General features: G+C 21.5%; 5 protein-coding genes across 5 annotated transcripts in view; 4 read left to right on the top strand and 1 right to left on the bottom strand. All coding sequences in view use genetic code 6, as the record gives it.

Moving 5' to 3' along the window:
• Nucleotides 1–1,478, top strand: part of TTHERM_00830510 (hypothetical protein) — a gene marked incomplete at both ends in the record, with an annotated part of 3,175 nt that extends 1,697 nt beyond the window's left edge. The window contains one exon of the mRNA XM_001013655.3: nt 163–1,478. Within this exon, the coding sequence (XP_001013655.3) occupies nt 163–1,478 (1,316 nt within the window). The remainder of the gene's footprint in view (nt 1–162) is intronic.
• Nucleotides 1,479–2,711: 1,233 nt separating this feature from the next.
• On the top strand, nt 2,712–4,499 carry TTHERM_00831510 (hypothetical protein; the record flags this gene model as incomplete). The annotated part of the gene is made up of 1 exon (XM_001013656.3): nt 2,712–4,499. The coding sequence occupies one exon, from the start codon at nt 2,712–2,714 to the stop codon at nt 4,497–4,499; it is 1,788 nt and encodes a 595-aa protein (XP_001013656.2).
• A 730-nt stretch (nt 4,500–5,229) lies between these two features.
• On the top strand, nt 5,230–7,194 carry TTHERM_00831520 (hypothetical protein; the record flags this gene model as incomplete). Its single annotated transcript, XM_001013657.1, has 1 exon — nt 5,230–7,194. One exon carries the CDS (start codon nt 5,230–5,232, stop codon nt 7,192–7,194), a length of 1,965 nt encoding a protein of 654 aa, XP_001013657.1.
• A 733-nt stretch (nt 7,195–7,927) lies between these two features.
• TTHERM_00831530 (hypothetical protein) lies at nt 7,928–9,895 on the top strand (the record flags this gene model as incomplete). The annotated part of the gene is made up of 1 exon (XM_001013658.2): nt 7,928–9,895. The coding sequence occupies one exon, from the start codon at nt 7,928–7,930 to the stop codon at nt 9,893–9,895; it is 1,968 nt and encodes a 655-aa protein (XP_001013658.2).
• A 673-nt stretch (nt 9,896–10,568) lies between these two features.
• On the bottom strand, nt 10,569–12,746 carry TTHERM_00831540 (hypothetical protein; the record flags this gene model as incomplete). Its single annotated transcript, XM_001013659.2, has 7 exons — nt 10,569–10,662; nt 10,877–10,966; nt 11,205–11,294; nt 11,704–11,793; nt 11,872–11,961; nt 12,185–12,274; nt 12,487–12,746. The coding sequence occupies 7 exons, from the start codon at nt 12,744–12,746 to the stop codon at nt 10,569–10,571; spliced, it is 804 nt and encodes a 267-aa protein (XP_001013659.2).
• Between the last annotated feature and the right edge of the window lie 785 nt (nt 12,747–13,531).

Consider the following 13,531-nt stretch of genomic DNA (forward strand, 5'->3'; position numbering starts at 1 on the left):
CTTTTGCGCTCTACCAAAAATCGTGTAAAGACTTCATTTAGTAAGTATAGTTAAATAAAGCTAAAAATACGCAGCTGCTTTAAGAGTTACTCAATCAATGTGACAAAATTCAACAATTAGTGGATTTTGACAGATTAAACAAAAGCAAAATATTTTTATTAGAATTTTTAGATTAGCTTAACTTTTTTGAAGATTAAACATAAAGTCAAGTCAAGTCTGATAATAACTTAAATAATAATATATTACCATAACAAGATAATAATAAAATAGATTAATTAATGAAATTAATTTCTAACAAAACTAATTATTGTAGTGAAGAGTTTTTGAATCAAATTAGACAATAAATGTAAAAACTAAGTCTCTTTTTTGAATAAATTTCATTTGACAAAATGAATCAAGAAGGTAAAAAAGCTATCAAATTTTCAGAATTAAATGATGAGAAAATAAACAGTGTAAATGAATATGTTGAGCATTTGATCAAATTACAAGATGATCCTTAACACCTCTAATCAGTTAAGAATTCATTTTAAATATCAAATCTACTCAATGTTCTTGATAACAAATTCAATTTTATCTCAAATAATTATCGAGATAACTTGATGAGATACTTAATTGAAACATATCCATTTTCAAAAAATATAAACACAGATGAAATGTTCTCTGAAGAATAAAGCTTTAATATTTTGAGGAGTCTAGAAACAAATTATATAAAAGAGTTTGTTAAAATAGTAAAAAAGAAATAGAATCTAAATGAAAACCAATAAAACTTTGATAATAGTTAAACATACAGAGTTCAATAAACAATACTAGAATCATTTAGTTTTGAAAAACCTGAATTGGAAAATACCTTAAAACAATTTCCTATCTTTGATTTATTATTGTTAAAAGGGAAGAATATCTTGAATCAACTATAATTTTAGAAAAGCAATTTTTAAGATGGAAACTAGCGAATAGAAATAGTTAAAAATATGAATAATTAATTTGAAATTTCTTTAAATTAAACTAACTACTAAGGGAGTTATAAAAGTAATTCTACTAATTGCATTTCTTAGATACTGGAAAGAGATAAAAAATATATATTTAGAATTTAATTTCAAAAGGGAAATAATGGTTTACTTATGATAGGATTAATGAAAAATGAGAATTTCAATAGAAGGAATGGATTTAATGATAAAATGAGCTACTATTTTAAATTAGAAAATAATAAGATGAAATATAATGGATAATATGGAATAGATAAATTTGTAAAAGGAGATTTTACATAATTGTTAGATGAAAATAGTACTTTAGAGTTGAGAGTTTGGCTAGAAGGATAGTAACTTGAGGTATTAAATTACCCAGATTATTCCTATAAAGTTGAAATTTAAGATGAATTTAAATAAAATTTATCTTAAAAAGATCTATGTTTATATTTCTATTTGATTGGGCACTAAGATAAATATATCTTAAAAGAAGCATTAATAGTTGAGTAATTTTGAAAATTAAAGTATGAAAGAAATTAAAATTAAATAAATAATAAATAAATGAATTAATGAATGATTTAAAAATAATAGTTAAATGAATTTGTTTATAAATTTATATATTTTGGTTAGAATAATAATTATTAATAATAAATACTCTGCACTAAAAAAATAATATATAATATTTATTTTATATTTTATTTTGCTCAATAAAATTAGTGTAAAACAAACTAGCCATGATAATTTTTTTAATTATCTTTATCTAATTTTTCTTCACCTTTTTTTTTTGAATAAATATTTTTATAATTCATTTTTTTTAAATAAGTTAAGATAATATTAGAAATAACAACAAATTAAAAATGATTATAAATATTTATAAAGCACTTTCTTAAAAAATTACTTATTTCAAAGAAATAATTGGAATATAAAGACTTAATTATAACTGTAAATTGTTGATTTTAAGTTTTATCTAAGCTCTCTTCTTATTTTTTAACAATCTAAAGAATTTACTCTGATAAGTACAGAAGTTAAGCTGTTTTTTCATTAATATTCTACTCTGAATTTATAAGATACTTTATTTATAGGACTTACGTGGAGTGGATAAGCTATAAATTTCATTATATAAATAAAAATTTATAAATTTAGTTAGGTATTTATGCCTTTTTTTATTATTATAAAAATAAAATTTAATATTTTAAATTACATCATTTATTTATTTTTTTTATAGTTTTATTAATTACTAGGTTGATCAAAATGTTCGTAGATATTTTTTCATCAAAGAGAGTAAACATAATAAAACTATAATCTAATTTAAAATTCAAATATTTTTAATTAGAATATTACTTCTTTTTATAAGATATACATTAAATAATATATATAATCTTTATTTATTTACTTATTTCTTTTTTGCTTTCTAAGATAAAATTTCAACCTTTTGATTTTTATTTAATTAATCAAAATAATCTCTAAAATTTAAGATTTTAAGTTTTGTATTAAAAAGTATCTAAGCTTATTTAATCAATCAAATAAAATGGACTAATTAGCTCCAAATAGTATTCCTATTCAATAAAATTGTATCTTTCATCCTCAAAATAAACTTGCTTTTATCTAAGTTAATGAAATCTCATCCCTTCCTAACTCTAACATATTCTAATGTGTTGATTGCTTCGAATAAGATTTACAATTTAGAGGTGCCAATTACATGCTCATCTAAAAAATTATTGAAAATTCAGATTCTGATTTTCATTATAAATGGCACCTCTCAATGATTAGCAGATTGTTCAGAATATTCATTTGAAAGCTAAGAATTTCAATTCAACATAAAGCGTCCACAATTAAATCAATTCCTACTTCACTTAGCTAAAAGATGAAATCATTAAAAAAATCGATGTCGCTTAGAAAAAAGCAATCAATCAAGCTCTCGAAATGCCTTTTGGCAAAGAATAAATTTTGAAAAGGTATCAAGAAATATCTTAAATTCAAAACTTAAAATCACTGCTCATGCAAGACTAGAATAAGTCTTTTGCGCTCTACCAAAAATAGTGTAAAGATTTCATTTAGTAAGTAGAGTTAAATAAAGCTAAAAATACGCAGCTGCTTTAAGAGTTGCTCAATCAATGCGACTAAATTCAACAATTAATCGATTTTGACAGATTAAACAAAAGCAAAATATTTTTATTAGATTTTTTAGATTCGCTTAACTTTTTTGAAGATTAAACATAAAGTCAAGTCAACTCTGATAATAACTTAAATAATAATATATTACCATAACAAGATAATAATAAAATAGATTAATTAATGAAATTAATTTCTAACAAAACCAATTATTGCAGTGAAGAGTTTTTAAATCAAATTAGACAATAATTGTAAAAACTAAGTCATTTTTTTGAATAAATTTCATTTGACAAAATGAATCAAGAAGGTAAAAAAGCTATCAGATTTTCAGAATTAAATGATGAGAAAATAAATAATGTAAATGAATATGTTGAGCATTTGATCAAATTATAAGATGATCCTTAACACCTCTAATCAGTTAAGAATTCATTTTAAATATCAAATCTACTCAATGTTCTTGATAACAAATTCAATTTTATCTCAAATAATTATCGAGATAACTTGATGAGATACTTAATTGAAACATATCCATTTTCAAAAAATATAAACACAGACGAAATGTTCTCTGAAGAATAAAGCTTTAATATTTTGAGGAGTCTAGAAACAAATTATATAAAAGAGTTTGTTAAAATAGTAAAAAAGAAAGAGAATCTAAATGAAAACGGATAAAATTTTGATAATAGTTAAACATACAGAGTTCAATAAAAAATACTAGAATCATTTATTTTTGAAAAACGTGAATTGGAAAATACCTTAAAACAATTTCCTATCTTTGATTTATTATTATTGTTAAAAGAGAAGAGTATCTTGAATGAATTATAATTTTAGAAAAGCAATTTATATGATGGAAACTAGCGAATAGAAATAGTTAAAAATATGAATAATTAATTTGAAATTTCTATAAATTAAACTTACTACTAAGGGAGTAATAAAGGTATTACTAATTGCATTTCTTAGATATTGGAACGAGATAAAAAATACATATTTAGGATTTAATTTGAAAAGAGAAATGATCCTAATTATTTTATGATAGGATTAATGAAAAATGAGAATTTCAATAGATATTATGGATATAATGATTAAATGAGCTACTATTTTAGATTAGAAAATAAAAAGATGAAATACTATGGAGGTTATGGAATAGATAAATTTGTTAAAGGAGATAAGACATAATTGTTAGATGAAAATAGTACTTTAGAGTTGAGAGTTTGGTTAGAAGGAAAGTAAGTTGAGGTATTAAATTACCCAGATTATTCCTATAAAGTTGAAATTTAAGATAAATTTAAATAAAATTTATCATAAAAAGATCTATGTTTATATTTCTATTTAGAGGGCACTAAGATAAATAAATCTTAAAAGAAGCATTAATAGTTGAGTAATTTTGAAAATTAAAGTATGGAAGAAATTCAAAATAATAATATTTGAATGAATTTGTTTATAAATTGAAATATAGAGGTTAGAATAATAATTATTAATAATAAATACAATGTAGTAAAAATATAACAGGCATAATATATTATATATTTTATTGGTCAAGTAAAATGAGTGTAAAACAAATTTGCTATTAGATCTGTTTTAATTTTTTTGTTCGTTATTTTTCTTCGTAAGTTTTTTTTCAAATAAATATTTTTTTCGTTGGACATGCAATTAAAAATCTAAAAAAAAATATATTATAATATTATTCAAAAAAAATTTATTTGATTAAATATTATTTCCATTTAAAAAAAATCAATTACAAAATATTTTCAAAAAATACATTTTTTTTTTTAGCTATATGAATCCAATTTAGAATTCAAATATTTTTAATAAGCTCTTATTTTAAAATATCCATAGATATAATGTTTAAAATTCTAGAAATAAAACAACCAAACTTTTTAAATAAAAGGTAGAGATAACCATTAAAATTTTCATAAAATATCTATTAATTTATTTATCTTTCTATTTTACATTTAACACATATTTTTAATGTAAAATGCTAAATTCCAATATTTATATATTTATTTTTATTTGTTTATTTACTTATTTGTTTTTTGCTTTCTATGATAAGATTTCAATCTTCTGATTTTTATTTAATAAATCAAAACAATCATAATAATTTAAGATTTTAAGTTTTGTGGTAATTAATATATCTAAATACATTCAATCAATAAAATAAATGGATTAATTAGCTCCCAACAGTATTTCTATTCAATAAAATTGTATTATTCATCCTTAAAATAAACTTGCCTTTATCTAAGTTAATGAAATTTCATCCCTTCCTAACTCTAATATATTCTAATGTGTTGATTGCTTTGCATAAGATTTACAATTTAGAGGTGCCAATTACATGCTCATCTAAAAAATTATTGAAAATTCAGAATCTGATTTTCATTATCAATGGCCACCTCTCAATGATTAGCAGATCGTTCAGAATATTCATTTGAAAGCTAAAAATATCAATTCAACATAAAGCGTCCTCAACTAAATCAATTCTTATTTCACTTCGCTAAAAGATGAAATCTTTAAAAAAATTGATGTCGCTTAGAAAAAAGCAATCAATTAAGCTCTCGAAATGCCTTTTGGCAAAGAGTAAATTTTGAAAAGGTATCAAGAAATATCTTAAATTCAAAGTTTAAAAAAACTGCTCATATAAGAATAGAATAAGTCTTTTGAACTCTACCAAAAATAGTGTAAAGACTTCATTTAGTAAGTAGAGTTAAATAAAGCTAAAAATACACAGATGCTCTAAGAGTTGCTCAATTAATGCGATAATATTCAACAATTAATCGATTTTGACAAATTAAATAAAAGCAAAATATTTTTATTAGATTTTTTAGATTAGCTTAAATTTTTTGAAGATTAAACATAAAGTTAGGTCAGCTATGATAATAAATTAAATAATAATATTTTACTATAACAAAATAATAATAAAATAGATTAATTAATGAAATTAATTTCTAATAAAACAAATTATTGCAGTGAAGAATTTTTGAATCAAATTAGACAATAAATGTAAAAACTAAGTCTCTTTTTTGAATAAATTTCATTTGACAAAATGAATCAAGAAGGAAAAAAAGCTATCAGATTTTCTGAATTAAATGATGAAAAAATAAACAGTGTAAATGAATATGTTGAGCATTTGATCAAAATATAGGATGATCCTTAACACCTCTAATCTGTTAAGAATTCATTTTAAATATAAAATCTAATCAATGTTTTTGATAACAAATTCAATTTTATCTCAAATAATTATAGAGCTAACTTGATGAGATACTTAATTGAAACATACCCATTTTTTAAAAAATTAAACACACACTAAATGTTCTCTGAAGAATAAAACTTTAATATTTTGAGGAGTCTAGAAACAGATTATATAAAAGAGTTTGTTAAAATAGTAAAAAAGAAATAGAATCTAAATGAAAACCAATAAAACTTTGAAAATAGTTAAACATACAGAGTTCAATAAAAAATACTAGAATCATTTAGATTTGAAAAACCTGAATTGGAAAATACCTTAAAACAATTTCCTATCTTTGAATTTTTATTGTTAAAAGGGAAGAGTATCTTGAATGAATTATAATTTTAAAAAAGCAATTTAGGAGATGGAAAGTAGCGAATAGAAATACTTAAAAATACGAATAACTAATTTGAAATTTCTATAAATGAAACTAACTACAACTCGATTTTTAATTAGAGTACTAATTGCATTTCTTAGATATTAGAAAGAGATAAAAAATACATATTTAGGATTTAATTTCAAAAGGTAGATAATGGTTACTTTATGATAGGATTAATGAAAAATGAGAATTTCAATAGAGATTTAGGATTTAAGGATAAAATGAGCTACTATTTTAAATCAGAAAATAATAAGATGAAATACCATGGATAATATGGAATTGATAAATTTGTAAAAGGAGATAAGACATAATTGCTAGATGAAAATAGTACTTTAGAGTTGAGAGTTTGGTTAGAAGGATAGTAACTTGAGGTATTAAATTACCCAGATTATTCCTATAAAATTGAAATTTCAGATGAATATAAATAAAATCTTTCTTAAAAAGATCTATGTTTATATTTCTATTTATACGGGCACTAAGATAAATATATATTAAAAGAAGCATTAATAGTTGAGTAATTTTGAAAATTAAATTAAGGATGAAATTTAAAATCAAATAAATAAATGAATGAATGATAATAGTAGAATGAATTTTGTTTATAAATTGAAATATAGAGGATCGAATAATAATCATTAATAATAAATACAATGTAGTGATAAAATAATAGGCATGATATGTATTTAATATTTTATTGGTTCAGTAAAATTAGTGTAAAGCAAACTAACTATTAGATCTGTTTTAATTTTTTTATTCACTAAATAAATACTGAATAAAAAGATTAATCCATATTTCAGCTCTCAATTTATTAAAATAATTAAAAGCAATAACCATGTATATTTTTAATTATGTAAAAAAAGAAAAGAAAAACAATATTTTGAAATTGTAAAATTAAATACTCTCTATTTTACTAATTTTATATAAGTGTATAATAATAACATTCAGTCTAAAAAACAATAAGAGTTTTTATCAATAATAAATAAAAAATTGTTATAAATCTTATTAATATTCGTGTATTTAGCCTTGAAAAAGGCAGTACCCTAGGGTACTATATATATAATATTACTTCTTTTTTTTAATTTACATTAAATATTCTTATAAGTAATCTTAAATTATTTATTTACTTATTTCTTTTTTGCTTTCTATGATTAGATTTCAATCTTCTGATTTTTATTTAATAAATCAAAAAAATTTCAAACATTTAAGATTTTAAGTTTTTTAGTAATTAATATATCTAAGCACATTCAATCAATCAAATAAATGGATTAATTAGCTCATAAAAATATTCCTATTCAATAAACTTGTATCTTTCATCCTCAAAATAAACTTGCTTTTATCTAAGTTAATGAAATTTCATCCCTTCCTAACTCTAACATATTCTAATGTGTTGATTGCTTCGAATAAGATTTACAATTTAGAGGTGCCAATTACATGCTCATATAAAAAATTATTGAAAATTCAGATTCTGATTTTCATTATAAATGGCCACCTCTCAATGATTAGCAGATCGTTCAGAATATTCATTTGAAGTCTAAGAATCTCAATTCAACATAAAGCGTCCTCAATTAAATCAATTCTTATTTCACTTCGCTAAAAGATGAAATCATTAAAAAAATCGATGTTGCTTAGAAAAAAGCAATCAATCAAGCTCTCGAAATGCCTTTTGGTAAAGAGTAAATTTTGAAAAGGTATTAAGAAATTTCTTAAATTCAAAACTTAAAATCACTACTCATGCAAGACTAGAATAAGTCTTTTGCGCTCTACCAATAATCATGCAAAGACTTCATTTAGTAAGTAGAGTTAAATAAAGCTAAAAATACACAGTTGCTTTAAGAGTTGCTCAATCAATGTGACAAAATTCAACAATTAATCGATTTTGACAGATTAAACAAAAGCAAAATATTTTTTTTAGATTTTTTAGATTCGCTTAACTTTTTTGAAGATTAAACATAAAGTCAAGTCAGCTCTGATAATAACTTAAATAATAATATATTACCATAACAAGATAATAATAAAATAGATTAATTAATAAAATTAATTTCTAACAAAACCAATTATTGCAGTGAAGAGTTTTTGAATCAAATTAGACAATAAATGTAAAAACTAAGTTTCTTTTTTGAATAAATTTCATTTGATAAAATGAATCAAGAAGGTAAAAAAGCTATCAGATTTTCAGAATTAAATGATGAGAAAATAAACAATGTAAATGAATATGTTGAGCATTTGATCAAATTATAAAATGATCCTTAACACCTCTAATCAGTTAAGAATTCATTTTAAATATCAAATCTACTTAATGTTATTGATAACAAATTCAATTTTATCTCAAATAATTATCGAGATAACTTGATGAGATACTTAATTGAAACATATCCATTTTCAAAAAATATAAACACAGATGAAATGTTCTCTGAAGAATAAAGCTTTAATATTTTGAGGAGTCTAGAAACAAATGATATATAAGAGTTTGTTAAAATAGTAAAAAAGAAATAGAATCTAAATGAAAACCAATAAAACTTTGAAAAAAGTTAAACATACAAAGTTCAATAAAAGATACTAGAATCATTTAGATTTGAAAAACTTGAATTGGAAAATACCTTAAAACAATTTCCTTTCTTTGATTTATTATTGTTAAAAGAGAAGAATATCTTGAATGAACTATAATTTTAGAAAAGCAATTAATATGATGGAGACTAGCGAATAGAAATAGTTAAAAATATGAATAATTAATTTGAAATTTCTATAAATGTAACTAACTACTAAGGGAGTTATAAAAATTTGTCTGCTAATTGCATTTCTTAGATATTGGAAAGAGATAAAAAATACATATTTAGGATTTAATTTCAAAAGGGAAATAATGGATAATTTGTGATAGGATTAATGAAAAATGAGAATTTCAATAGAGATTGGGGATTTAATGATAAAATGAGCTACTATTTTAAATTAGAAAATAATAAGATGAAATATGAAGGAGGTTATGGAATTGATAAATTTGTATAAGGAGATAAGACATAATTGCTAGATGAAAATAGTACTTTAGAGTTGAGAGTTTGGTTAGAAGGATAGTAACTTAAGGTATTAAATTACCCAGATTATTCCTATAAAATTGAAATTTCAGATGTATATAAATAAAATCTATCTTAAAAAGATCTATGTTTATATTTCTATTTGATTGGGCACTAAGATAAATATATCTTAAAAGAAGCATTAATAGTTGAGTAATTTTGAAAATTAAAGTAAGGATGAAATTCAAAATCAAATAAATAAATCATTGAATGATAAAAGTTGAATGGATTTGTTATTAAATTGAAATTTAGAGGATAGAATAATAATTATTAATAATAAATACAATATAATAAAAAATAATAGGTATGATATGTATTTTATATTTTATTGGTTCAGTAAAATTAGTGTAGAACAAACAAACTAGCTTTTAGAAAACCACAAAGGTTAAAATAAAAAGTAAAATTTGATTTCTCCGGTTTTATTTAAATCATAGTATTTAATTAATCATGATAAATAAAAAATAGATAGAAATATGATTGATCAATAGTATTTAAGATTAAAATATAACTGTCATATAAAAGTTTGGCATTTATAATTAATTTAATAAGATATAATATAACACTAAAAGTTTCAAATGATTTGATCGTTTTTTTTTGGAGAAACAGAGAATTGGCTTAAGAGGAATTAATTTATTTAAATAATTTAATTTTTTTATTTTAAAAAAATTATTTATAAACTTACAAAATATGAATGATATATATAAATATAAAAACAATAATAAAATCTATCTATCTAACTATTTATATTTTAGGATAAAATATTATATAATAAAAAATATAATATTTAATTATTCAAACATTTAATATTTATTCATCCTTTTTTTACCACTTTTTAATCATTAGAATGTGTTTTTAAGGGCAACTAATCTTTTTAATTTAAAAAACTTGCTATTTACTTTGGATTATTATGAATCTTTTATACTATTTTCACTTTTATTAAAAATTAGTGTAAACTTTAAATAAATACTAAATAAAATAAATTTTTTAATTAAAAATTATTTTTAAAATTAGTAAATAAAATAACATTAGAGGTATAAAAAAGAAAAAAGAATAAATCAAATAAAATTTAAAGAGCTTTTTTTTGTTTTATTTTTTTTTTAATAGTTAAAAATATCACAATCCAAAATAAATAAACTGTTTTTACTAAAGTCCAAGTGTCAAATTTGTGATATAATTGCACTTTTGTAAACCAGAACCTAAGCCTAATGCACCTAAATAATATATTTAATTGAACCTTTTTAAATATTGAAGAAAAAAATATTAAATAGTTAATTAGAAGGAAAAAATGAAGAAATATGAAATAATAAGATTAATTAATTAATAATAAAAGCAAAAGTTTAAAATAAATTGATGAGTAGAATTAATAAAAAAAGCAAGCACAATAAATAGAAAAAGAAAAAAGAGTTTTATTGTTTTTAATTAGTATTCATAATTAAATATATCTCAATCCAAAATAAATAAACTGTTTTTACCCAACTTAAAGTGTCAAATTTTAGAGATTAATGCACTTTCCTAAACCAGAACCTAATTATTATGCACCAAGTACACCAATTTAATTGCCCCTTTTTAAATATTGAAGAATAATAATATAATTAATTAGTTAATTAGAAGGAAAAAATGAAGAAAAAATATGAAATAATAAGATTTATTAATTGCTAATAAAAGAAAAATTTGAAAATAAAATGATGAGTTAAGGGGGGGGGGGGGTATGAAAATAAGTTTTTTTTAGGTAGCATAGCAAGGTCAATTTTAATTTAAAAAATTCTTTCATTTTTGAATTTAGCACATAAAATTTGACCTCACTATTCTAAAATTTTTAGAATTAAAAAAAAATTTTTTTCGTACCGTTAGTTAACAAAGAAAGAAGAAAAAAAAGCAAGCACAATAAAAATAAAAAAAAAAACTTTATTGTTTTTAATTAGTTTTAATAATTAAAAATATCACATTCCATAATAAATAAACTGTTTTTACTTAATGCCAAGTGTCAAATTTGAGAGATTAATGCACTTTCCTAAACCAGAACCTAAGTTTTATTCACTAAGTATACCAATTTTATTAAAACTTTTTAAATATTGAAGAATAAATATATCATTAATTAGTTAATTAGAAGGAAAAAATGAAATAAATTAACGTTTTTACTCAAGTTAAAGTGTCAAATTTGAGAGATTAATGCACTTTCCTAAACCAGAACCTAAGTTTGATGCACCTTCATCACCAATTTAATTGCCACTTTTTAAATATTGAAGAATAAATATATAATTAATTAGTTAATTAAGATTAATTAATTAATAATAAAAGAAAAATTTGAAAATAAAATAATGAGTAAAATTAATAAAGAAAGAAGAAAAAAAAGCAAGCACAATAAAAAGAAAAAGAAAAAAAACTTTATTGTTTTTAATTAGTTTTATTAAAAAAAAAATATCACAATCCAAAATAAATAAACTGTTTTTACCTAAGTTAAAGTGTCAAATTTGAGAGATTAATGCACTTTTCTAAACCAGAACCTAAGCCGGATGCACCTTTATCATCAATTTAATTAACACTTTTTAAATAATGAAGAAAAATTATTTAATTAATTAGTTAATTAGTCGGAAAAAATTAAGAAAATATATGAAAAAGATTTATTAATTAATAAAAGCAAAAATTGGAAATAAAATAATTTGTTAAATTAACAAAGAAAGAAGAAAAAAAAGCTTTATAATTAGTTTTTATAATTATATTTAACACAATCCAAAATAAATAAACTGTTTTTACCTAAGTTAAAGTGTCAAATTTGAGAGATTAATCAACTTTGCTAAACCAGAACCTAAGCCTGATGCACCTTCATCACCAATTTTAGGGCTAAGCGGCTCGAGTGGGCGAGTCGGAGGGTCTTAGCAGTGATATCGGGGGTTCGAATCCTATACCGCCCCCTTTATTTCGAAAAATTCCATGTAAAAATGTGAATGTTACCAGCGGTCTCCTTGGTAGGAGGGAAGGGCCAAATCTGATAGGTGGTAAAGAGGAGGCCCCATTCTGAACAGAAGATCTGGAATACAAATGGGAAGCGAGCATAATGCGTAGTCAAATCATGGAAGATTAGTAGAAATGCCATTAGGGTGTAGGTGACCCTTCCCTTCTAGTATATTACCCACAATTATATATAAATAAATTGGTATACGTATAATAATAATGTATAAGTAATTATATATAGGGCCCCTATCCCGAGTGCATGTAACCATGTGCGAGTATGTATGTATGTATGTATCACCAATTTTATTAGAACTTTTTAAAAATTCAAGAAAGAATATATAATTAAATAGTTAATTAGAAGGACAAACATGAAGGAAAAATATGAAATAATAAGATTAATTAATTAATAATAAAAGCAAAAAATGAAAATAAAATGATGAGTTAAATTGAAAAACCAAGCATAATAAAAAGAAAAATAAAAAAGAGCTTAATTGTTTTAATTTAGTTTTTATAATTAAATATCACATTAAAAATAAATAAACTATTTTTACGAAAGGTAAAGTGTCAAATTTGAGAGATTAATGCACTTTGCTAAACTAGAGCCTAAAAATGTTGCACCTAAATCACCAATTTTATTAAAACTTTTTAAATATTGAAGAAAAAATATATAAATAAAAAAGAAAATTATAAGGAAAAAATATAAAATAATAAAATTAATTAATAATAAAAGCAAAAGTAGAAAATAAATTGATGAGTTAAATTAACAAAGAAAGAAGAAAAAAAAGCAAGCACAATAAAAACAAAAAATAAATTTATTATTTTTAATTAATATTTATAATTAAATATA

This window comes from Tetrahymena thermophila, assembly GCF_000189635.1.
Source record: "Tetrahymena thermophila SB210 genomic scaffold scf_8254672, whole genome shotgun sequence".
In the NCBI taxonomy this organism is placed as follows: domain Eukaryota; phylum Ciliophora; class Oligohymenophorea; order Hymenostomatida; family Tetrahymenidae; genus Tetrahymena; species Tetrahymena thermophila.